At 45.3% G+C, this 24628-nt stretch overlaps 1 protein-coding gene across 15 annotated transcripts in view; it reads left to right on the forward strand.

Annotated features, from left to right (window-relative positions):
* MCPH1 (microcephalin 1) overlaps positions 1-24628 on the forward strand; it is a 193583-nt gene that overhangs the window by 23235 nt on the left and 145720 nt on the right. For all 15 annotated transcript variants that reach the window (XM_053286315.1, XM_053286316.1, XM_053286319.1 and 12 more), the window contains 3 exons: positions 4442-4526; positions 5116-5230; positions 12330-12470. In XM_053286315.1, the coding sequence (XP_053142290.1) occupies positions 4442-4526; positions 5116-5230; positions 12330-12470 (341 nt within the window). The remainder of the gene's footprint in view (positions 1-4441; positions 4527-5115; positions 5231-12329; positions 12471-24628) is intronic.

The following is a 24628-nucleotide window of genomic DNA, read 5'->3' on the forward strand; positions in this document are numbered from 1 at the left end:
CTTGCCTCTGAGGCTGGAGGTGGCCTATAGCCACAAGACTAGTAGCCAGTTTTCTTTCCCAATTGGACATGAAGCTCACAAGGTGACCTTGATCCAGTTATGTTCTCTAAAATGGGTAGGGGGAAACTATCTGCATGCTCTGCCATGAGCTCCTTCAAGGAAGAGTGGATTATAAATGTGATACAGAGTTAAATTGGTATGTACTAGAAATGTTCCAAAGAAGAAAATATTGGAGAAAAATGCCCGTGGACCAAGGTGAGTTTCAGAAATTCTCAGGATGTAATTATTTGAGTTATATTTGAATAAAATGATTGCAACTAAGAACTTCTTGCTATACATTTGCAAGAGTCAGACTGACCTTCCCAATGGTTGGAGAGGACCCAGAACTCAGTAGTAGTGCACATGTTTTGTGTGTATGAGGTCTGTAGTTCAATCACTGCCGTTTCTGATTAAAAGTATTTCACATAACAGGACTGGTGAAAAGTTTTGAGAGAACCACTGACAAATTAAACGGTACTAATGAAACGATAGTCTAATTCTGTTTAAAGCAGGTTCATACAGTCATGTAATTAATTATTATTTGGTGGGGGGGGTTATGCCTAAAGAAGGTAAATGAATATAGTCTAAGATATTGACACAACTACAAAAATGCCTTCATTGAAGATTCAGTTTTCTACTCTTGGAAATATAAGTAGGGTATTGTGGTCACACAGTTAAAAAGATAACAGTATGAATGTTCACTATATTTTTAATTATTAGTTTTCTTGAAATAAGTCCATTCCTTTAGACAAAAGTTGAGTTCTCTTTCTAACTGTAGAATGATTAGAGAGTTCATTCGGTGATGACTGCTTTGATTCTCCCATGACCACCCCTTGTATTTCAATATCAATTTGATTTTTAAAAAAGTTCTGCTTGGGTGTGTGCAGAGCCTAAAAGAAGTTTGACGGATTGCTTGATGTGCCATTAATGATTCTGCAAATCTCTGTGTTCAGTTAGTAGCACATCAGAAGGGTATTCACATGCACAGCCTAACCCAGGCTAGGGCAGCCTAATCTGGATTAGGCTGCATGTGTGAAGCACTGGGATCCACATGGATCCCGGTGCTGCCCGCCCGTCTGACCTAGCTTTTAACCCTTTAGACAAGGTAGATATTCCTCTCAGGGGATGAAGCCGCTCTGGGAAGAGCAGAAGGTTTCACGTTCCCTCCCTGGCTTCTCCAAGATAGGGCTGAGAGAGATTCCTGAGAGAGATTCCTGCCTTCTCCAAGGTCAGAAGGAGAAGCCGCTGCCAGTCTGTGAAGACAATACTGAGCTAGATAGACCAATGGTCTGCCTCACTATATGGCAGTTTCCTGTGTTCCTAAGGTTAAGGGTGCGAATGTGCCCTTAACCCTGGCACCGGGATCCTGTGTGTGCTTGGGCTGCTTGCAGCTTGAGTGGACACAGAGACGGTTGCCTAGAGTGATGTTGCATGGAATTTTCCTCAATGCACCATGTTTATCATGTGGTACATTGTGGAATATGTGGAGCCTGGGACATACCATCCCGGCCTCAGGAAATCTGCACTGCACACAGCAGTGCAGATTGAGTGGGAGCACAGTCTGTACTTTTCACCAGCATTGCAGGATTATCTGGGGAAAGGTGAGTTTTGCACAGCCCGCCTGGCCTCCCAGTCGTGTGGACAGCATTCAGATATATTAAAGCTTATTTTTAAAAAAACAAAACTGACAAGGAAAATCAAAATACGCTTGTGTCGTATTTGCTCAAATTAAAATTTCTGGGTATAAAAACTATACCACAACAAACAAATCTGACTAGTGATTTCATGACTTAATTGATTTTCAACTTCATTAGTAAAATATGGCAGATGTCTACAGCCATAAGATCACTAGGTGTCACTAGAATCACATTGTTGAACTACTTTAATTTCTTGCTGTAGTCTCAAGGTTTTGCAGCCTTAATCATATATCAAAAGATTGCAACCAGTGGTTTTCAAACTTCTGTCTGGAAGAAACACTTTTCCTACCTTGAAGAACCCCTGTGTTGTAGAGGATTCTGAGGCATATTCAAAGGTGCACACTCTCACACAGGGTAGTGGCCAAGCCTATTGACCCTCATTGTTTCCCTGTGTGAACGGAGTTTACCTTAGAACATACCAAGCAGTTCTCTTTACTAAGCATTGGAGGTCAAGTGGGGGCAAACTGTCTTTCAGAGATGTTTGGTAATAAAGGGTAGTCTTCTCTTTAAGGACCCTAATAGGCTGCTGATGAATCCTAGGGTTTCTTGGAAAGATGACTGGAGTGAAATCTGTCTAAGCCCATTATTAGACAATTATTAGTTCAATTGCTCTATGTGTTTACAACTCTCTTAACACAAAATTCAGATTACAAACATGTATCTATCACAGAATTTACTCCTATTATATAGACACAGAAAAGTGTTCCTCATTTGGAGAGAGGCCTGCCCTAGCATGTTCTTGCAAAGTATTTAGGCCACATTATTTATTTTGAAGTGCCTGTACTTCATGTGGAAAATTAACTTTTTACCTTTTATAGATACTAGCCTATAACTTGTATATCGAAATTCTATAGCTATAAAGTGGCTCTAAGATGATGGACTGTAGATTCCTGGTAAAGACTGGGATGATGGAAGTTGTAGTCAAACATCTGCACGAGGGCTAGGTTTTGAGTCCCTGGTGTAGATCAAAAGCACCGAGCTTGGGAAGAGCATCTCTGTTTTGCAAAACAGACAACATTGCAAATATTTTGTTCTACTTTCAGTTACTGTCTGCCACATGCAGCTTTTCACATTTGACTGTATCAGGCCATGACTTAGAAGACTAGGACTTCTTGGCATGCTCATAAAGCTACAACTATGCATATTAGCAAGAGGCTGCTTCAGGCGTGTGACTCTGTTTTTGAGTTTTCAGGATTGAGGAAACAAGCCAAAGAAGAAAAGTCAGATTTGGAATGCTTTCGTGCATGTTCTCCCAGTCTGAAGTTCGAGTACATACACTTTCAAAAACAGGGAGAGAAGACCTTCACTTCTCAAAAAGCAAACCAAAGTAACTGATCTAATTGACATTTTAGTCATGCCAGAAAGACTCTGGCTGTCTGAGGAATGTGATCCCTGTCTTTAAAAGATTATCTGTTCCTTTCCTATCTAATGTCTAAATTACTATTTCTTTTAACAGTTTTGTCCTCTGTCTTCATTCAAGTGAATATAAATAGAAAATAGTATTGCAAACATCACTCTTACAATCAAGCAAGAGGTTCATTTGTTGATCTCCTAGGTTTTCTGTAAAATGTATGCTGCTTAGGATTTTTTAATATGACAGTAAGGATTTATGAGAGCTGGACTGTAGATTCGATAGCCAGGCTATCAGAATGAGTGTTGAATTTCACACTTAGAAAACCCTAAAACATCTAGCACCATGATTTAACTGTCAAATATATCTAATGTAAACTAAAGAAATATATAAACCATTATGCATCTGCCAGGGTTCTCTCTAGAACTTCTCACTTGGAGCATATTGAACCTATTTTGAAAGAGTTGCCCTGGCTGCCAATTTGTTTCCGGATCCAATTCAGGGTGTTGGTTATTACTTTTAAAGCCCCTTGGCTTGGGCCCTGGATACCTGAAGGACCCCCTTCTCCCAAGGGTTTCTGTCCGCCCACCCAACAAGGTGTCAGTGGTGGGGACTTTGCTCTATGTGCCGACCGACATTGGTAAAGGTAAAGTTGTGCCGTCAAGTTGGTGTTGACTCCTGCTGACCACAGAGCCATGTGGTTTTCTTTGGCAGAATACAGGAGAGGTTTACCATTGCTATCTCCCATGCAGTATGATGCCTTTTAGCATCTTCCTATATCGCTTCTGCCAGATATAGGGTGTTTCCCATAGTCTGGGAAACATACCAGCGGGGATTTGAACCGGCAACCTCTTGCTCCCTAATCAAATAACATGGGACAGGGCCTTCTCTGTTGTTGTCTCCAGGCTCTGGAATGCTCTACCAGTGAATGTCTGCTCTTTGACATCTGTGGCTGTTTTTTGTTTTTTGTTTAAACTAAAGGCTTTTATCCCTTAGGGCATGGGTTCTCAACCTTGGGTCCCCAGATGTTGTTGGACTTCAACTCCCATAATCCCCAACCCAAGACCATTGGGGCTGGGGATTATGGGAGCTGAAGTCCAGTAACACCTGGGGACCCAAGGTTGAGAATCCCTGCCTTAGGGGTTGCCAGGCCTCTCAGTTCTCCCTCTTATGTTGTCTTTTTCATGGTTGTGCTTCTTTGGGGTGGGGGTGAGGGGTTGTTTTATGGTTTATACTATTTAACTGATTTTACGGTTTTTATGGAATTTTATTGTATTTGTAAACTGCCTCAGGATGCTTTATGAAAGATGGTATAAAAATTGAACAATAAATAAATGAAATTTATTTTGCTTAGATGCCGAGAAACTGGATCACATGTTAATGAGGCACTGTATCCTGCAGTCAATACTAATGAAGGATTACCTCATCTAATTAAAAAGGTATGTAACTTGAAATTAGTCACTTTCTAACTCTTTTGAATTCAATTCTTAATTTTTAATTAAAGCTTGCCCCAATTAATAACTTCAGATTTTGTACAAACGTTTCTTAATGGGTGGCATCCAGAATAGTCTTGCGCTGGCATGAATGCAAAGCTGTCTTCTACTGAGTCAGACTGTTAGTCCATCTAGCTTACTGTTGCCTATGCTGACTGGCAGTGGCAGTAGTTTTCTTCTTGTTTGTGCATTTATTTATTTGAAACATTTATATCCCACCTCTCCAGCATTCTGCTGTTCAGAGCAGCTTACAATAACAGGATAAAAACACAAAATCCACGAGAAAAGGATAAAAGACAATAAAACACAACAAATAATCATAAAGGACCAATCAGATAAGACATACCACATAGAACAGCAGCCAGGATTAAAATGAGATAACATCAGGAATACAATTATAGCCAGTCTTTAAAAGCTTCTTTAAAAAGGAAAGTTCTCTTAAAAGCAGGCAAGGAGGGAGACTAACGAAGCCCTTCTAGGAGGGCATTCCAAAGAGTTATGAGTGCTATGTATCTTTGTTTTCTTGTTTTTGCAGCACAAATGCATGCAGCCAAAAGACTATGTTGAGAAGACTCCAGAAAATGATAAGAAATTACAAAGAAGATTGGAGATGATGACTAAAGATTTGCATGTACAAAAAGCAGCAACAGGCAAGTTTAAGATGTATTTATTCAGGCAACCTCATGCTTTACATTGAAAAGTAATGGTGGTGTCTTGTGAAACTTGAGGACAGTCAGTTCTGCAATTATGCTTCTGAATTAATGCCAACAGGTGTGAACTTCTGTAAAATATGTGGAATGGGATAAACTGTAGGGAGGAAGAAAAGTATCTTCTGCCTGGAGCCAAGGACATCTCTGATTGGGTTATCCTTCCCATGTGCTCCCAGGCATGAATAATTGAAAAGTATTACAAGCCTTAGGAGCCCAGAATGGATAACCCCGCCCAGTTCTTTTAGTCCTGCTGCGCTCCTAGGAAGATCTCCATAGCCTACTACTTCTATCTTTATATTTCTTTATCCTTATATTCCTAAGTGTTCTTTCCATTTTCCAAGAGCTATTTTATTTGTTGCTCAATCTATCTGTACTATCTGTACTTTAAAAAAAAAAGACTTCCTTATTTCCTTCTCCATTTTCCTCTTCCTTATATGCCTATGGAGCACCCCCAGGCTATTAGACATATTCTACTCTTGAGGGGAGCAAGCAGAGCAGATTTCCCCCTTTCCCCTAGAGCCCTGGGCTTCTCTGCCTCCTGCCACTAATGGCCCTGCCACGTGGCCAAGGAGAAATGTAGAATGCCGGACTGGGTTCCTCCCAGAACACACGAAAGGATGGCGGACAGGGTCCTTCCCAGCCAGCACACAAGACTCGGAGCTCGACAAGAGCTCAGGAAGAGACAGAGCCGGCATCCACCTCATTCCCACCACTGCCAAGCTCAAGGGAGAAAACACGCACCATTCCCACCTCGAGCGCCAGTGGCACTGCTACTTTGGCAGGATTGTCAGGAGCCGCCGCCACTCAACGCTGCACCTCCCCGACTATGACCATGCTGGCCATGGGCCACTAGGGAGCGAGAACCGGACCTCAGAGATAGACTGTTGCAACTGGACAGAGAAATACAGCAGCAGCGCCAGTGAGATCCCTCCTTGTCACGGCTAGTCAGAATGCCCCTCCAATGGGTTCCTATGCTGTACCAGGTATAAATCTGCCCCAAGAAATGCCCACTACTTGGCAGAATTGGATGAAGGACACCTTGGCTATATCCTTAAAGGGAGTAATGCAAAGGCCAAGAGGAGTAGGGGACAGTCTCCCTTCTCCTCATCTGAGGATTCTGAGAGCCATTCCCCTAGAAAGGTAAAATGCTGCAAGAGAAAGCACACTAAGGGAACAAGACAATCTCGCTCACCCGCTCAAGGGAAACTGGTAATATGGAAGGGGGGGAGTGCATTCCTCTGAGGGCTCTTAAGGGGAATCCCCCAATCCTATGCCTAGCATCCCAATACCTGTGACTGCTAATATGGGTGTGCTAAGATCTAATACTTTAATACAATGTACTACACCTATGGCCATGGCAATTGATTTAAATGTTCCTTTTATACCTGTGGAGACTCCATCTGGAGGAGGGGGAATGGGCGGATGGCCAGGAAAACTCGGCATCTACCTTGTCCCAACGCTTATTCACACAAGAGGACTTTGCGCCTTTAGTGAGTAGTGCCATTAATACTTTGGGGCTTCAGCCCATGGCCCCTACAGAGACAGTGCCCCCCACTAAGGGAACACTTGTGTTTCCTAAGCAGAAGAACAGAGAACTGGCATTACCGCTACCCGAACTATTTGCTGACACAAGTTAAAGAGGAATGGCTTCTGGCGACATCTAACCGAAAATCTGTAGTGGTGGCTAATAAATATTTATTTCAACAAGAGGCAACTGGTATGTTCAAGGATCTCCCCCATAGATCTCCCCCATAGACGCCCCATTGGTGGCCTTGTTGAATGGTGCAGTGTTACCTAGAGATGGGGAATTGGCACTTAAGGATAAAAATGACAAACAAATAGAAGCCTCTTAGAAGAGCAAACAAGGCATCCTCTCTATTTGTTAGGGCTTCAGCAGCAGCTTCTATGCTATCCTGTGTCTCAGTAGTGTGGTTGGATGACTTAATTCAGGATCATCCACTTGATATATACAGCCTCAGACATCAATTGATAAAAATACAAAAAGTTCAGGTGTCTGTATCAGATGCCACCTTAGATGCTATAAGGTTTGCTTCCAAGGCTTCTACTGCTACTGTATTAGGAAGATGTAACTTGTAGTTGAAGCATTGGCCTGTAGATGTGGCATCCAGAATAAATCTGGCTGCAGTCCCTTATGGGGTAAAGTGTTTTGGTGAGGAGGCCCTCAAGGAGCTATTAGTGGAGTCAAAGGAAAAACAGAACTATGCCTCTGCCTCCTGTCCACACCGACAGGAACGTCCCCCTCCCAGGAGGACTTTTCAATATCAGTTGCAGCCCTTTCAGTCATTCCGACCCTCCTTTCGGGGGAGGGACGGAGACTTCAGATCTCAATGCCCCCAATAGAACAGACAACGGCGGGCTAGAGCATACAAGCAAAATCACCACGGCTTCTCAAGTCAATCCAGACCACAAAAATAGCAATGACTTACCTTTAGTGGGTCTGGGGCGGCACCTGTCAGCCTACTTACACAAATGGCAGACGACTACCACAGATCAGTGGGTACTAAATACAATTGCAACAGGCTACACTATAGACCTAGTTACCTTAAGTGGCTCAGCAGGGAAATGCTTGACTAACAAGCAAAAGGTTGCCGGTTCGAATCCCCGCTGGTACTATATTGGGCAGCAGCGATATAGTAAGATGCTGAAAGGCATCGTCTCATACTGTGCGGGAGGAGGCAATGGTAAACCCCTCCTGTATTCTACCAAAGAAAACCACAGGGCTCTGTGGGTGCCTGGAGTCAAAATTGAAACGGCACACTCTACCTTTACACTATAGACCTAATGACCATTCCCCCCAACAGTTTTATCCCCACACCAAGATCACGTTGGCCTATCAAGCACATAGGTTGACTAGACTCAATACAACACCTGATGGACATAAATGCTATAGAGCTGGTTCCATCCTCTCAGCATGGCAAGGGAATTTATTCAATCCTATTAAGTGTTCCCAAGAAGGACAAGTCCCTCAGGGTGGTCCTGGACTTAAAGTTCTTGAACCACTGGGTCCCAAAGCTCAGGTTTTGCATGGAATCCCTTCGTTTCATAACAGAAGCCTTGCAACACCTGTACCTACTAACATCCATAGATCTAAAGGAGGCATACTTACATGTGCCAATACACCCTGATAGACATCTACTATGCTTCAAGTTCTGCGGGGTACATTATCAGTACAAAGCCCTCCCGTTTGGACTGTCATCAGCTCCAACAGTATTTACCAAGGTACTGGCACCGCTTATTACCCACTTGAGACTACAGGGCAGGGCTGCTCAACTTCGGCCCTCCTGCAGATGTTGGCCTACAATTCCCATAATCCCAGGTTATTGGCCACTGTGGCTAGGGATTATGGGAGTTGTAGTTCAAAAACAGCTGGGGGGGCCTAAGTTGAGCAGGCCTGCTACAGGGTGTCCTCATTTTTGCTTTTTTAGACAACCTCCTCTTAAAGTCACCATCCATAATAGCAGCTTCAAGGGACCTTCAGGTAACTCTGCAGATGCCAGAGCAACATGGGTTCCTTGTAACAGAGAAAAGAGCTACTTGGTGCTGACATACAAAATATTACACCTAGGTGTACTAATAGATAGCCAAAAGGACAAACTCTTCTTGCCAGAAGAGCGCTTACAGGTGCTACAACAGGAGGTAGGAGATGTAATATGGGCCCAGGAGGCCAAACTGCTATCATTAGTGCGTCTTCTCGGCATAATGGTGGCTACCCTGGACTCAGTACTGTGGGCCAGATTTCACTTGAGAGCTCTTCAGTGGTTCCTGCTTCAATTTCGGAGTCCTGTAGCCAAAAGGATCAACATAGCAGTATCTGTACCTCAACAGATCCTAGAGTCACTACAGTGGTAGATGATGGATTGCAGCCTTCATCGGGGAAAGGAGTTCCTCGACCCACCCTGGGTTATCATCACGAAGTACGCCAGCAAGACGGGGTGTGAGGCTCATTGTCTATGCAGAGCAGCCCAGGGATGTTGGTCTGCAACAGGCCCCCTTCACAGCATCAACTGGTTGGAGCTGAGGGCTATTCACCTGACACTACTAGCATTCCAAGACATAATCTACAACAAACATGTGTTGATCAAGACCGACAACACAACTGCAAAGTGGGGACCAGGTCAAGATTGCTGAAGATAATTAAGCATCTCCTAGCCTTTCTTCAGGAGGGCTTGGACAAGGGTCTCAAGACGAACATGCTCAAGCACCAAGTGGCATCACTTGCTGGAATCATCTTAGGGGTTTCTAGGAGCAAGGTTCTAAATCATCCGCATATTAAAAGTTCCTGAGGGGAGCAACTATGCTATCACCCATGGTGGTCCATCAGTTTCCATCTTGGAACTTACACACCTTTCTCAGAGCACTACAGGTAGCACCATTTGAGCCACTAAGTTTCATACCTCTGAGAATTCTGTCATACAAGACGGCTTTCTTTATAGCGGTGACTTCTGCACGTAGGATATCAGAATTACATGCTTTGTCTGCTCACATGAATGTTTGTATCTTTTCGGCTGACTTGGTGTGTCTCATACTGGACCACTTTTTCAGGCCTAAGGTGACATTGGCTTATCACTTGCATATGACGGACATATTACCATCTTTTTGTCCAAACCAGTACATGCAAGAAAAAGAGAGTGGCACAAATTGGACATTCGGAGATGTCTCAAGATGTATTTAAAATGTCCAGAGGGGTTTAGACATACAGAAGCGTTATTTGTTTTGTTCTGGCTTCTATGGACAGTCAGGTATCAGCGCCTACTATTGCCAAATGGGTACGCACATGTATTTCTCTGGCGTTTGAATCTCTACATTTATGCCCCCCAGAACACATACTGGCACACTCTACAAGGGTGGCAGCCACATATGCTGCTTTCTCAACAAATACCCCTTTGCAGCAAATATGCAGGGCAGCCACTTGGAAGGCGCCATTGACGTTCACAAAGCACTATAAAATCAATTTGTATGCCTCTTCCCAGGCTGCATTCGGTCACAGGGTGTTTCAGCAGGTCCTTCCCCCGGAGTAGGCAAGGACACTCCCTTCCAGAGAGTGTTATAGCCAGAGTTGTGGTATGTCCCAATCAAAGACGTCCTCATCTCCAGGCATCAGAGAACGGAGCATTGGTTCACTTACCATGAAGTCGTCTTCTTGCTGCTGGAGCCAAGGACATCTCAGTCCTCCCAGGTGGTGTCCACTCCTGGCCTACTCCATGGGAATCCAAAACCTATTGTAAGGTACAATCTCTTCAACAGAACAATTGTGTGACTACTGTTAAGTTATACATTTTTCAGTTAACTGTTCTATATTTACTATGTTCAGTGCTTCTTACACATTCAGCCTAAAAGAACTGGACCGGGTTATCCATCCCAGGCTCTGAAGGCTTGTAATACTTTTCAGCTAGTCCTGCCTGGAAGCACGTGAGAAGGATAACCCCATCAGAAATGTCCTCTGCTCCAGCAGCAAGAAGAAGCCTTCATGGCAAGTCAACCAATGCTCTGTTTTGTTCACTCTTTTCTCGTTTACTGATTCTTTGGTGGAGAGCAAGGGATCAAAGGAATAAAGAGGGGCTTTTGCTCTTCCTGCTCCCTCAGCTCCCAATTCCTCTTGCCATTGACTGCTTCAAGTTCTTCCTCAGACTCTAAACCACTCACTGGAGAGTCAGATGTAGGCTCAAAATGGGAGGCCTGTCATTTTCCACCCTGTATTTACATTGGAAGGAAAGGGAACACTCAGTCAAAATAAATACAAACACTGTCCCTCCTTATGGCCACCACTTCCACATGGCTGTCTGCTACTGGGGCTAGTAGATAGCAGAGAATATATCACATGCATCATCCATGGCTAGAGTCAGATTTTTTTGTGGGGGGAATGTGTGTGGGGTGCCATTCTGCTACTACGTCCATATTCATAGCACAATGACTGTAGGAGATCATGACCTCTTATAGACTCCCTTTCCCTGTTCTCTCTCTCTCCCTCCTGTGCAGTTTAGATTCTTAGCTCCTCCACACTTTTGGATATTTGTTGTTGATATCATTTATAATCCATAATATTTCTGTTGTGAAATCACCTTTCCTATAAATGTTTCCTAAATTTGTTTTAGGAAACTGGCAGAGAGGCTGATCTGAATTCAGCCAGAATGTTGCCAAGCAGCTGTGTGTGTGGCAGAGGAGAGATTTTCAATGCTCATCTCTGTCCCTGTAAACTGCTCTTTGCCTTCAAAAATTTGTTCCTGTGAGTCACACAGCCCTCAGGGACACATGTTTAAAAACAAAAAGCGTTGGGAGGATGGGGGAGAGCAGTGAAATCTGCACACTCCCAACATGCTCTCCTGCTTGCCAACACTCTTGAGTTTAGCCAGAGCACACTCTCTGCACTGGATGCATCTCCTCTACATCCCAATTTGGCTGCTCTGGATGTCAGCTATTGTGTTTAAATACTAAAGATGCAGAGCTTGATCTAGCAACAGCATAGACTGTTATAGTTTAAGGGAATCTTGGATATTTTCTAATCCAGTCCCTACTCAGAGCAGGAAACTGCTACTGTATGCTACTTATACTACAGCAATTTGTGTAGAAAGAAACAGGTTTCCATGCATGGATGTATGAATACAAACACTAGTGATGTGTTGTTAGAGGAACATCTACAGTCTTCATCTGGCTTTCTCATGCATTTTATTCCCATTCAGAAAGGAGATACGTCCTCTTGTTGTCTCGGTCTGGGTACTCCATTTTCTGTCTTGGCCTGTTCCTGACCATCTAATGTGACCAGTACTTCTCTCTAACAGCTTTAAGCATTCTTGGGTCAAGAGGAGGAAACACAGACTTCTTTGTTCAGGATTTCAGATCACAACATGGTTATGTTTTTTTAGATCTATTTTAAACTTTTAAAAAAGTTGTTCAAAGCGTGTAGCTATGAAGGAACACCTGGGTATTAAGATAGCTTTTCAAAATGTTGCTTTCGCTTCAAAATTTGTTTGCCATTGAAATATGAAGTTGTCCTAATAATTTGCAAATTATATCTTTCTAGAAACAGATATACCAGTTTTATTATTTGAAGATGATGGTTCGTTAGTGTACAGCCCAGCAAGTAAATTAAAGTATCAGTGTACTGCAATGGAAAGAAGAATAAAGGACATGAAGGAGAAAAGGGAAAACCTTTCTCTCACTGGTATGATGATGATTCTTCCTTATTTCTTAAATTTCCTGGGGAACTATTTTGTCTTGTAGATTGTACTATATAGTTTAATATGTTGGAAATGTTTGTGCTTTCCCAGACTTTGGAGTATAAATGTTTTTAAAAAACAAAAACAAAATGTTGATGCTGTGCATCAGAACATCCATTGCAGATGAGTCTACAGCATTGCCCTGATGCTACATAGAGGCAGCTGCTTGCACTGTCATCACCTCCACACAGTTCCTCACACTTCCAGCACCAGGGCTTCAGAACCATTAATAGCAGCTGCACCATTTGGGTGTCATGATCCAACATTGAGGCTGTATGCCTTGTTGTTATGAACTCTAAAAGAAGATAGCATTGTTATCCCTTTTACAGGAATGAGAGCCCTCAAGCCCAGCTGGAAAAGAGCGCTGACATGTCAGGAAGGTGTGCACACACCTCTGGGAATGGTAGACCTCTGAGGTGATCCATGTTCCCTCACAACTAGGTCTTCTGCACCTGTGCATTAGCTCCATGGAGGAATACATAGCTCTGATATGTGCTCTTCAGCATCCCAAGGCCTGAGGGAGCACTCATAAAAATAGGTGGGGGAGCACCCTTTACTTCAGTTCCTTCGCCGTACTTGCTGCATGCAAAGGTTTCTTGTTCTGCTTCTCCATTTCTTCCTGTGAGGAAAATTGCTTTGTGTCTTGCATTTTCAGCTTGACTCGGACTGTGTTTTATTTGGATCCGCCTTTCTGGTCAGTTAGCGCTCTCTCTCTCTCTCTCTCTCTCTCTCTCTCTCTATATATATATATATATATGTATGTATGTATGTATGTATGTATGCATGCGCCCAGCCACAGACCGCCTCGTTTGGACTTTCCCTCAAATTTGGTAACTCTCTGCCTTCTCAGTTTTGACTTCAGTTTGTCCACAATAATCCCACCATATCTTCCCTTAAAAATTGGTGACTTAGTTATATTTTTGTCTTGACTCAGACTGTCCTCTTTTCCCCCCTTAAAATGTGTGCTCCAAAAACTTTTAAGCACTCTAAATCCTGTACAGGTTTTACCATCCTCCGGGCATGATGAATGTTTGCGACTTAAAGCCACCATTTATGCAAATGTGCTCCACCTCTGATGCCTCATCCAGATCTGCCGGCTTCAGCATCACTGAGGCCATTGATCTTGGCTGCCTTGACATGGAGCTATTCCAAACATTGGGAAGACTCTACTTTTTAAAAGCTTGTGGCGGTAGATGAAGGGGACAAGCACTCTTGTAAGAGGAAGAAGAACTGAGATCATTCTCCTTCCAGTGACCACCATGGAAACAAGTATCTCTTCAGTGAGCTGGTGTCTAAATCGGCCTCAACCTCCTCAGGGTTGAAATTGGCCTTTGAGTCGGAGACGGTGTCTGCCTCTCTGCATATGCTTTCTCCTTCTACTGCTCAGCCCCGAGTCAGTTTTTTGCTGATACCTGTGACCATCAAGGGTCTTCAACCTCATCGTAGAAGATCAGCATTCTCTTGAAGTCTTAGATGTCTGTACTGGGCACACTATCTGGACCTCGTCCGTCTTTGGTACCACCAATATCTATTAGTGCCATTTTTATCTTGCCGATGTCGAATTGCTCAGCGTGGGATGTAGTCTTGAAGGAGTTCCCCCAGCGTCGACTTTCACTTGGAGAGGAGAGCTGGTCTTGTGGTAGCAAGCATGACTTGTCCCCTTAGCTAAGCAGGGTCTGCCCTGGTTGCATATGAAAGGAAGACTTGATGTGTGAGCAATGTCAGATATTCCCCTCAGGGGATGGAGCCACTCTGGGAAGAGCAGAAGGTTTCAAGTTCCCTCTCTGACTTCTCCAAGATAGGGCTGAGAGAGATTCCTGCCTGCAACCTTGGAGAAGCCACTGCCAGTCTGTGAAGAAAATAATGAGCTAGATAGACCAATAGTCTGACTCACTATATGGCAGCTTCCTATGTTCACTGCAAAGTCTGCCACTCTGACACTGATATCGGCTGCCCAGCCTTGGGTGTCTCTGGTGTTGATGGGTCACATATCCCCTGTGCCTTCAGGGCCCCCAGTGCCAGTTGCTATTTCACCATGTTCCACGCCTGGACATTCGCCCAGAGGAGGCAGCTCTGGCTCCAGCTCCAGTGCCAAACGGCATCGTTATGTCATTATTGGGGTCCACTAACACCACTCCCTCGACATTGACCTTCAAGGGTTTCCCAATTTCTGAAGGTCTCGATGATACCACTGGTCTTACTCCTACTGTACCTAAATCCTCAAGCAAAAATATATAGTGTACTGGGATCTAAACACATACCACAATAAACCAAGAAGATCAACCACCAGACTGAACAATAAGGAAAAAATGAACACAATCTAGTCAAATGATTCTATAGTAGAAAATATATTCAGTGTAAGTAAAATGGAAAATATTGATAGAACAATTATATATTCAAAGAGGAGCTATAAAGTCCATAATGTGGAAATGAGTGCCAACACATGAATGAATGAATCCACACACTGTATATAAAGGAGTGATGAAGCCCATGCAGTAGAAATATAAATGAAAGAGTCCACTATGGTGACTTGGTAACCTCTGTTTCAAGATATCTCTTTGTCAAATGGAAGTGGATCTTGTCAAATAACACTGGTCAACATGCTCCAGTGTCCTAATTCTTATGCAACCTCTTCAAGTACTTCTAGCAAATTCTCTTGAAGCAGGTGTAAAGTTTACTTGTTCAAGAGAATGAAACAGAGGTCACCATAGTGGACCCTTTTTCTCTTATTTCTACTGACTCCTTCCATACAGAGTTTATGAACACTCTCTCTAAGTCAGCAGACTTGACTCGTCAACTCCTGAGCCTGCCCAAGCATCATACTGAGACAGAGTCAAAGATGAGGGTTGCTTCTGTCTCCATGCTTTGCTTTGTTCCATCCCCTTGCTTTGCTTTGTTCCACTCCCTTGGAAGCCAATATGAAGGAGAAGATTGAAAACCTCCCCTTTGATGGGGATGGCCTGTTCTCAAAAGACACTGATGAAACCATGGAAAAGTTTGTAAAGTCATTTTTCGCCGTGAAATCCTTTTCACCTACATCCCAACAGTACTCCTCCACTTCTCAAAGCTACCGTTCCTACTTCCCAAGGCAACATTTTCAGGGTAGGCCTCAGGAACATGAAGATTTCCAGCGCTCGTCTAAATTCTATTTGAGACGGCCCTACCAATAACATCAGCACCAAACACACAAACTGAAGCAGCAGGACCAACTGAAACAGTTGTTTTGATCATACAGTCTTGGAAGTACCTGGTGTTCTCCATCACCTATACGGACGTAAAATACACCTACTCAACTCCTATGTTGGAGGAAGAAGTTGTTATTCCTGCTAACTTGGGAAAGAGGTTGTTGCCCCTGCTAACTTGGCAAAGTGGCACCTTTTAATGTGCTGATTCTCTTTATTTATCAAGGGTAGAGTAACTGGCCCTCTCCACCCCCAGCACAGTACCTCCAGTGACTGTGGCTGGTATCTATCTTATGTTTCTTTTTAGACTGTGAGCCCTTTGGGGACAGGGTTCCATCTTATTTGTTTGTTATTTCTCTGTGTAAACCGTCCTCAGCCATTTTTGGAAGGGTGGTATAGACATTGAATTAATAATAATCCTCTCTAATAAAACGCTTGGTGTCCGTCCATGCCTCGACTGTTCTGAGCATGCGCGGAGCGCATGCTCAGAACAGTCCAAGAGAGACACGACCGCCAGCACCCGGCGGCCATGTTGGGCGGCCAGAAGCGGCCGCCCGAAGAAGCTGGGAAGCAAGGAGAGAGGCGGCGGGGTAAGCTGGCAGAGGAAGCCGGGCGGGGGGCCAGAGGAAGCCGGGCGGGGGGCCAGAGGAAGCCGGGCGGGGGGCCAGAGGAAGCCGGGCGGGGGCAAGAGGCGGCGAGGGAAGCCGCCCAAGGTGGCGGCGGAGCTGCCGCCGAGGCCTGGCGGCGCTGGCAACACCTGGTGGCGGAGACACTTTGGGGCTCTTGCCCGGCCGGGGAGACCGGCCGGGAATGTTAGGCGGGGGCGGGGGCGGCCCAGATCGGACCGGCAGCGTGGCCATGGAGGCGGTGGCAAGGGGAAGACTGGGCCCCAACTGACTAAAGTTGCCGGGTGAGTGGTGGGTGGAGCGCCAGACTTCTGGGGAGGGGGGAGGGCAAGAGGGAGTGGGGGTGGGCCCGGATCACTTACTAGCGCCCGTTATTTAACGGGCCTGAAAACACTAGTAGTAGTAGTAGTAGTAGTAGTACTAATAATAATAATAAAAAATTGAAAGGCTGTGGCAGAAGACCAAAATAATCCCAGTGATAATTGGCGCCCTAGGTGCAATTCCAAAACACCTTGAAGAGCACCTCAACACCATAGGGGCCACAGAAATCACCATCAGCCAGTTACGAAAAGTAACTTTACTGGGAATAGCTAGTGTGGTGTAGTGGTTAGAGTGCTCGACTAGGACTGGGGAGACCCAAGTTCAAATCCCCATTCAACCATGGTACTAGCTGGGTGACTCTGGGCCAGTCACTTCTCTCTCAGCTTAACCTGCTTCACAGGGTTGCTGTGAGGAGAAACTCAAGTACGTAGTACACCGCTCTGGGCTCCTTGGAGGAAGAGCGGGATACAAAATGTAGTAGTAGTAGTAGTAGTAATAAATTCTGCGACGATATCTATAATAACAGCAACAACATTGATAATAAAATTCAACCATCCCAGGTCCTTGGGAAGGACTCGATGTCTGGATAAAACAAACCAGTCAATAACACCTGTCTGACTGTGTAAATCAATCAATCAATAAATATTATTATTTGCACAGTCAGACAAATTATTGTTATTATTATATAATACTCCAAAAGGGTGCAATTGAGCCTGTATATCCTTAGCCTATGTATGGCGGATTCTATTCCAAGTATTTCCAAGTTCCCAAGCATGATGGAGGGCTTCATCCTATTTTGGACTTACAAGACTTTAATGAATTTGTTCATGTAAGCAAAGTTCAAATGATTTCTTTGCAAGACCTTCTCACTCCCTTGTCAGAAGAAGAGTGCTTTGTTATTCTAGATTTGAAGGACGCGTACTCCCATATAGTTATTCGTCAGTGTCGTTGCCAATTTCTCTGGTTTTTGCCTGAGCTCCTGCCCATATCAATATAGGGTTTTTCTCTTTGGCCTTTCCACTGCCCCCCACAGTTTTACCATGTGTATGAGTGCGCTGGCCTATCTATGCACCCAAAGCATCTCCATTTATCCATACTGGATGACTGACCTTTGATGACTAAGGATGAGGCCTCTCTCAGATGTGATATTGAATTTACTTTATCTCTCCGTGCAGATCTGGGCTTGATAAGAATCTCAAAAAATCAATTCTCACACCCCAACATCGGCTGACATATTGGTGTTGTCATGGATGTAGCCTCAAAACACACTTACCTTCCTGAGGAAAGGAAGGCCAGGCTAACCTTTCAAGTTGCACCCAAACAGAGGGCCTGCTTGATTCCTGGTGGCTTCATGTACAACCATAGTGACCCATGCTGTCCTATGGCTGCGCAGGCTGCAGCAGTGGTTCCTGTCTGTATTTCACCCAATCTTTGAAAAACAGACTAAGTGGCTGATGTTGCCCCCTCATGTCCTTTGCCCCCTCATGTCCATGTCATTACAATGGTGGACAATGCCACCTTCTCTCTCAAAAGGAGTTCCATTCCTTCTGCACACTCTCTCAATATTGGTCACGACAGATGCCTCTCTGCAAGGCTGGGGAGCCCACTGCGGCAATGTATTATCCCAAGGGTATGGAATTCCAAGCAACGGGAACTCCACATAAATTTCCTCGAGCTCCTGGTAGTTTACCTGGCCTTGAAGGCCTTTCTCCCAGTGCTGCGTGGCTGAGTGGTCCAACTTCACCTGGATAACACGGCAGCCATTGCCTATATAAATCACTGGGGGGCACTGTCTCCAGATCCCTAATCAATTGGCTCTTCAACTGTGGGATTGGTGTTTGAACAATGGCATGCACCCCCAGGCAATCCACATCAAGGGAGTGTACAACATCCGTGCAGATTCCTTGAGCAGAGATCTCCCTCTCTCCACTCTTCACAAATGGGAACTGAACAACAAAGTCCTCTAGGATTTGTTTCTACTATGGGTTACGTCCAAGGTGGACCTATTTACCACCCAAGACCCTGCAAAATGTCAACTCTTCTGTTCCAGGGCAGGCATAGGCCACAAGTCACTAGGAGACACCTTTCAGGTCTCTTGGTAAAAGAATCTATTCTACCTGTTCCCACTCTTTCCGTTACTCTCCAGGGTGTTGGCCAATATCCGCTGAGAGAAAACCAATTGCATACTAGTGTTCCCTTGGTGGCCCTGGAAACCTTGGTTCCCTGCCCTGTTCAGACTGTCCAAGGGTCAGCATCAACATCTGCCTCACGGAAGGGAACTAATCTCTCATGCGGTAGGGATGGTCCTACATCACACATTGGGCACTCTAAACATGACAGAGTGGAGGCTGAACTACTAGATCAATTTCTCTTGTACAAACATAAAACTCTCACAAGAAAAAATTACATGCACAAATTGAAATGTTTTTCATCTTATGCTTCCTTGGAGGGGGTTGACTCATTTTTAGTCTCCATCAGGCAGATTGTTCTATATCTGGCATCACTAAAGAGGTTGAGACTCTCTAACACCTCTCTGAAAGTCCATCTGGCAGCTATTTCTGCACATTACCAGGGCTGGGACGGACGCTCAGTCTTCATTCACCCGGATTCTAAGCACTTCAAGGGCATAAACAATCCTTATCCTCCATTGAGAGAACCAGTCAAACTATAGAGCCTGTCCCTTGTGCTTTTGTCTCTCACTGAACTGCCCTTTGAACCACTGCTTTTCTCGTATTTAAAGAACTTTCAATCAAGCCTGCTTTCCTTGTGGCTATTACATCTGTCAGAAGGGTCAGTGAACTCTCCGCCCTGTGGGCCGATTCACACTGCATGAAGTTCTGTCCTGACAAGGTGGTCCTTTGCCCAGATCCTACTTTCCATCCAAAGGTAGTCACTGACTTCCACATTAACCACAACATTGAGCCGGGTCTTACGATCCGTGAGACCCGGTTTGGGGCAGTGAGCGGAGAGGGAGCCCTGGGCAGCCGGATCAGCCGCCCACACGATTGCCGGCTTCGTGACGGAGGCGGCGGGGGCTGGGAGGAGTGGGGGCTGCGTGGCCCCCACAAGCCCCAGTAAGCCCTGCACGAGTGCGCAGGGCATACTGGGGAGACCCCCAGAGACAGGAGGCGGCTTTTCGCCTCCTCTCCAGGGGTCTACTCATGAGAAGGCTACTCATGATACTAAAAACCACCTGGTTTTTTGACATAGGGTTCTCGAGCTGGTTACCCGCTCTAAAACCACCGGGCTCGCAGCCGAGCCCGGTGGTTCTTGCGATTAACAAAAATCAGGCTAGGCTCTCCCAGCCCAATTGTTGTTAATTGTGAGAATAGCCCCATTGTTTTGCTTACTTTTTCCATCAACCCTTCCACTTCTCTGGAGCACTCCATGTACTCCCTCTACTATCTGGACCTCACCTAACTCTTACGGCACTCTAATAAATTGTTCATACCCTACTCAGGTCCTAACAAGGATTCTTGTTAGGTAGTTTCATGTCAAAGGCTCTCTCACTGGTTAGTCAAATTGATTTTAATCTGTTACAAGGGGTCCAGCCTTCTGCAAGAGTTTGAGCTCACTTCACCAGAGCCATGGCCACCTCTGCTGCTCACATGTCAGATCAGCATGACTGATATCTGTAAAACGGTCACATGGTCCCCTGACCTACCTTTTGTGATATCTCTGCTCAGATACTAAGGCCAACCTTTGGTTGGGCAATCCTCAAGAAAGTAGTCTAACACACTAGCACCCATCTCTGTCTCCGGAGCTACCCATTCACCCAGTTGTGAGGAAACATCGATCACCTTGGAGATAAACAGGTTGATTACCTGCAACAGGCAATCTCTCTGGTGATCCATGTTCACTCACAACATCCGCCCGACTATCCTAACTGCTAGCATGCATCCACAGTGACTTTTGCTCTTACCTGACTCACCTGTAGGGGTGTGCACAGAACCGCCAAACTGCCGTCCGGCACTGGGGTGGCGGTTGCTTTAAGAGCGGGGGAGGGTTTACTTATCCCTCCCGCTGCTTTCCCGCTCTGGCCCCCATAATTATAGTAGTAATCGGGGCGGCAGGATACCTCCCTGCTGCCCCTTCGCCCCTTTCGCTCTTCAAAACAACCAGGAGTCCTGTGCGTGCGCTCGTGCTTCACAGAGACCTCCCTGCCACCCCTTCCGCTATTCAAAGCTAGGCCTTTTGGCTGGGAAAGCATTCTCTACCACATCATTTACTCTTTAAAGTTGAAATTTCTTTACCTTACAACTACGGAATGGACTTGACTACTCTTTGGAAATCGTTTTGGGACTTTGACGAAATCTCGGCATTTGACGTGGACCGGAAGATGACTCTACTTTCTTTTCCCCCAAAGGCTTAATTACTTCACCTCGGAACAAACGACCATAAGGATAAAGTAAAATAAAATCTAAGAGCTGCTGATGAGCACAAAACAGAAGACTGGTAAGGAGAAAATCACCTTTAAAAGGTGCTCTGATTGCCGCGGGAAACTCCCGTCCACGGACGGCCATGACCTCTGCTTATTTTGCTTGGGTGAGACCCATGATACCACTAAATGCCCAGTCTGTGTAACTTTTAATAAGCAGACGCTTAAAAACCAGGAGGCCCACTTAAAAGTATTCTTGATGGAGGAAGCTTTCCTTCCAAAAAAGAATCTTCCAACCTCCGCAACACCAGGACCTTCATTGTCGCAGTCTAAAGTCCGGGTGGATCCGAAATCGGCCATGACGTTGAAGGCCTCGGCCACGAACTCGAAGACTTCGTTGTCGACCTCATCGACATCTAAGCCCAGAGCAGAATTTAAGAGACCGGAAGGCCCCCACTCTAGCCCTATGAGGAAGACTACGATGCTGATGTTGGAGCATCTGCCAAAGAGCAGCAAACACAAGGAACATCATATCTTGCAACAACGGAATCAGAGTTCTACTGGAACCCCCTCCCCATCGAGTCTACAAACTTTAGAACCGCCTCGACATCAAGCAGTTTCTTTATCCCCAGCACCAACTCCCTGCCAGTCACCTTCAACGCCATACTCACGAGTGCACTCAGCATCAAGGCCAGAGACTCCAGATCTACATCATAAAAGCTCGACATCGAGAGTGCACCCGGAGTCTGCTACATTGAAGCAGACGTCGAAGTCTACCCTATTGACATCGATGTCAAAGTTGATGTCAAAGCCGATGCCTGGAACATCTGAAGGAGCTTTGGCACTGAGGTCTCCAACGTCGATCCAACCTATGGATGATGATTTGGAACAGCACACGGTTGCTGTAATTATGGATGCAGAACTCGACGCCGATGTCAAGATGGAAGGGGACTATGGAGCTCTATTAGACACTTCCGGCACAGAGGACATACTCCCAAGAGCCCCTGTAAGAGCTCAAAAACTCGATACGCAAAGACTAACACGCTTGTTGGATTCAGAAGAGAGTACCCCATCTACAGGCACATTTAAAGGTTTTCATGACGGGGAACAGAGTACCATTCCCAAGACCCCATCTTCATAAGCTGCAGTCACACCTACTGGGAGCCTCTACTCCTATAGAGAGTGGGAGGACTCCTGTATGGTGACTCGGGCAGAATACTCTCTCTTCTCACAATGGTTGAGGAGCACAGAAGCTCCTGCTTACGGATTCTGCTATACAGACATCACCAACTGTACTTCAGACTGATACTGCTGTCCAGACCACAGCTAACCTGCTTAAACAAAGGTCAGTATCGCTCCAGGCGGACTTGCCAAGAATTTAGGAGAAACCAGCGGTTTGCCAAGCAACCACACAAACAGTTCAGGCTCTGCTGACGGTACGTGTGACCTCTACCGCTACAGGTAATCCACCCTTGCAACACTCACTGATCCCTGTTAGTGATTATGACGATGACAAAGACAGCTATGTATCAGACTTTACAGAACCGGATCCAAGGGACCCAGATGAACTGAACCTACCAGACCCTGATCCTAATGTAGCTCCGATCCCTTCAGTTTCACCCAACGAGGAAATGAAGGGCTATCATTAGCAAGTGGCGGAAATGGCACAGGTTCTGGGTCTGCAGTTAAAACAAAGAACTACTGAATTAGATGATCCAGTGTATAATATGATGAAATCAACTGCCGGATTACACCCCGTCTACATCCCTGTGTTAGCACATATTTCAAGAGCTGCCAAGTCTGAATGAGAGATCCTCCAGACTTCAACACCAACTTCTAAATGCCTGGAAGCTTTCTATCATGTTCAGGAAGAGGAGAATGAATACCTCATCTGTCACCCTTCACCATTTCTTTGGTCGTGGATTGTGCAACAACGTCCAAGAGGGGTCAGAGGCACACCACGCCAGCTGACGAGAGGAGAAAGTTGTATGTCCTAGGCCACCACACTTATTCCACTGCCTGTCTTTCGATTAAGATTGAGAATTATATTGCATGCCAGGCTAAGTACACTCATTCCCTCTGCGAAAATCTTTACGAACAGTGCAATTCATTGGACCCAGCTGACTTTATGAAACAGTTTGAGAATACCTTCGCGAGAACAACTACTGCCACAAGACAATAATTGGCAAATGCCAAACATCTCGCAGAGTCCAACTCAAGAACTATGACATCCTCCATCGTACTACGTAGGCATGCTTGGCTGAGGGCGACAGGCTTTCAACAGGATATGAAAGACCGCATTGAGACCCTCCCATTTGACAGAAAGGGTTTCTTTTCGGACAAAACCGACGAATCAATGGAACAAATGGAATCAATGGAAGAAATCGAGAATGACTGCACGTTCATTTCTAACTCAAAAGAATAGAACCTCCAAGTATCAGCCTTACCAACAATACCAGTGGGAGCAACAGTACTACCGCCAAACGGAACGCAAAGATTACAGACAGCAATATCAACGGTACAATAGGTAGCCATTCTACAATAGGAATAAGAATAACTAACCTGGCCGTAATAAAGGCCGAGCAGCAGCCCAAACAGCAAGTTTGATCTGGGCCAGAGCCCACCTGCACCTCTCAGTGACCGCTTCATGGAAGTAAATCAAACAAAAATCTCAAGGCACAACATCACCTTGATGCCACTGACTGTTACCATCAAACTGGCCAGCTCCATGCCAAAGCGGCACCACATAACATCGGATCGGTGGGTCCTCCACATAATCTCAATGGGCTATGCGATCGAGTTCAAGGAAATCCCTCCCTTTTCGGGAGTAAAATTCACCCCTGAAACACCTGTACTACGGGAGGAAGTGCAGCAATTCCTAATGAAGGAGGCTATCTCTCCAGTGCAGTGGGCTCAGAGCCAAGCGGGATTTTACTCCCGGTATTTCCAAATCCCAAAACGGGATGGGGGCATATGCCCTATAATGGATCTGCAAAACCTGAACCTGTACATCGAAGTACAAAAATTTTGGATGACAACGCTGCAAGCCATCCTTCCTCTACTTCATGGAGAGCAATGGATTGCAATGCTCGATTTAAAAGATGCGTATTTTCATATCGGGATAAGGGACAGTCATCGCAAATTTCTGTGCTTCACTTTAGGCACAGAGATTTATCAATACAACGTCTTGCTCTTCTGGCTGGTCACCGCCCTGAGAGTCTTCACGAAATGTGTTGCAGTGATAATAGCCTATCTAAGGACACAGGGCTTGTCGATTTACCCTTCCCTAGACGATTGGCTTCTGACTGCAAAGACACGACTGGATCTCCTAACCCATATAACTATGGTGACATCTCTGTTAAAGGAGCTGTGCGTCCAGATCAGTTTAAAGAAGTCCTTTTTAACACCATCCACTTGCCTTCAATATATCGGGGCGTGACTGGATGTGGTGACGCAAATGGCATATCTCCTGGAGGATCGCTTCCAACGCATGCAGGCGCTCATAGTCTTCATCCAGGCAAAGCTGTTCAGGAGGCACGACAGATCCAGATACTCCTAGGCCTCATGGCATCTTGCACAGCAACGGTTTCGTATGC

The sequence above is a fragment of the Hemicordylus capensis genome, chromosome 1, assembly GCF_027244095.1.
Source record: "Hemicordylus capensis ecotype Gifberg chromosome 1, rHemCap1.1.pri, whole genome shotgun sequence".
Lineage (NCBI taxonomy): Eukaryota > Metazoa > Chordata > Lepidosauria > Squamata > Cordylidae > Hemicordylus > Hemicordylus capensis.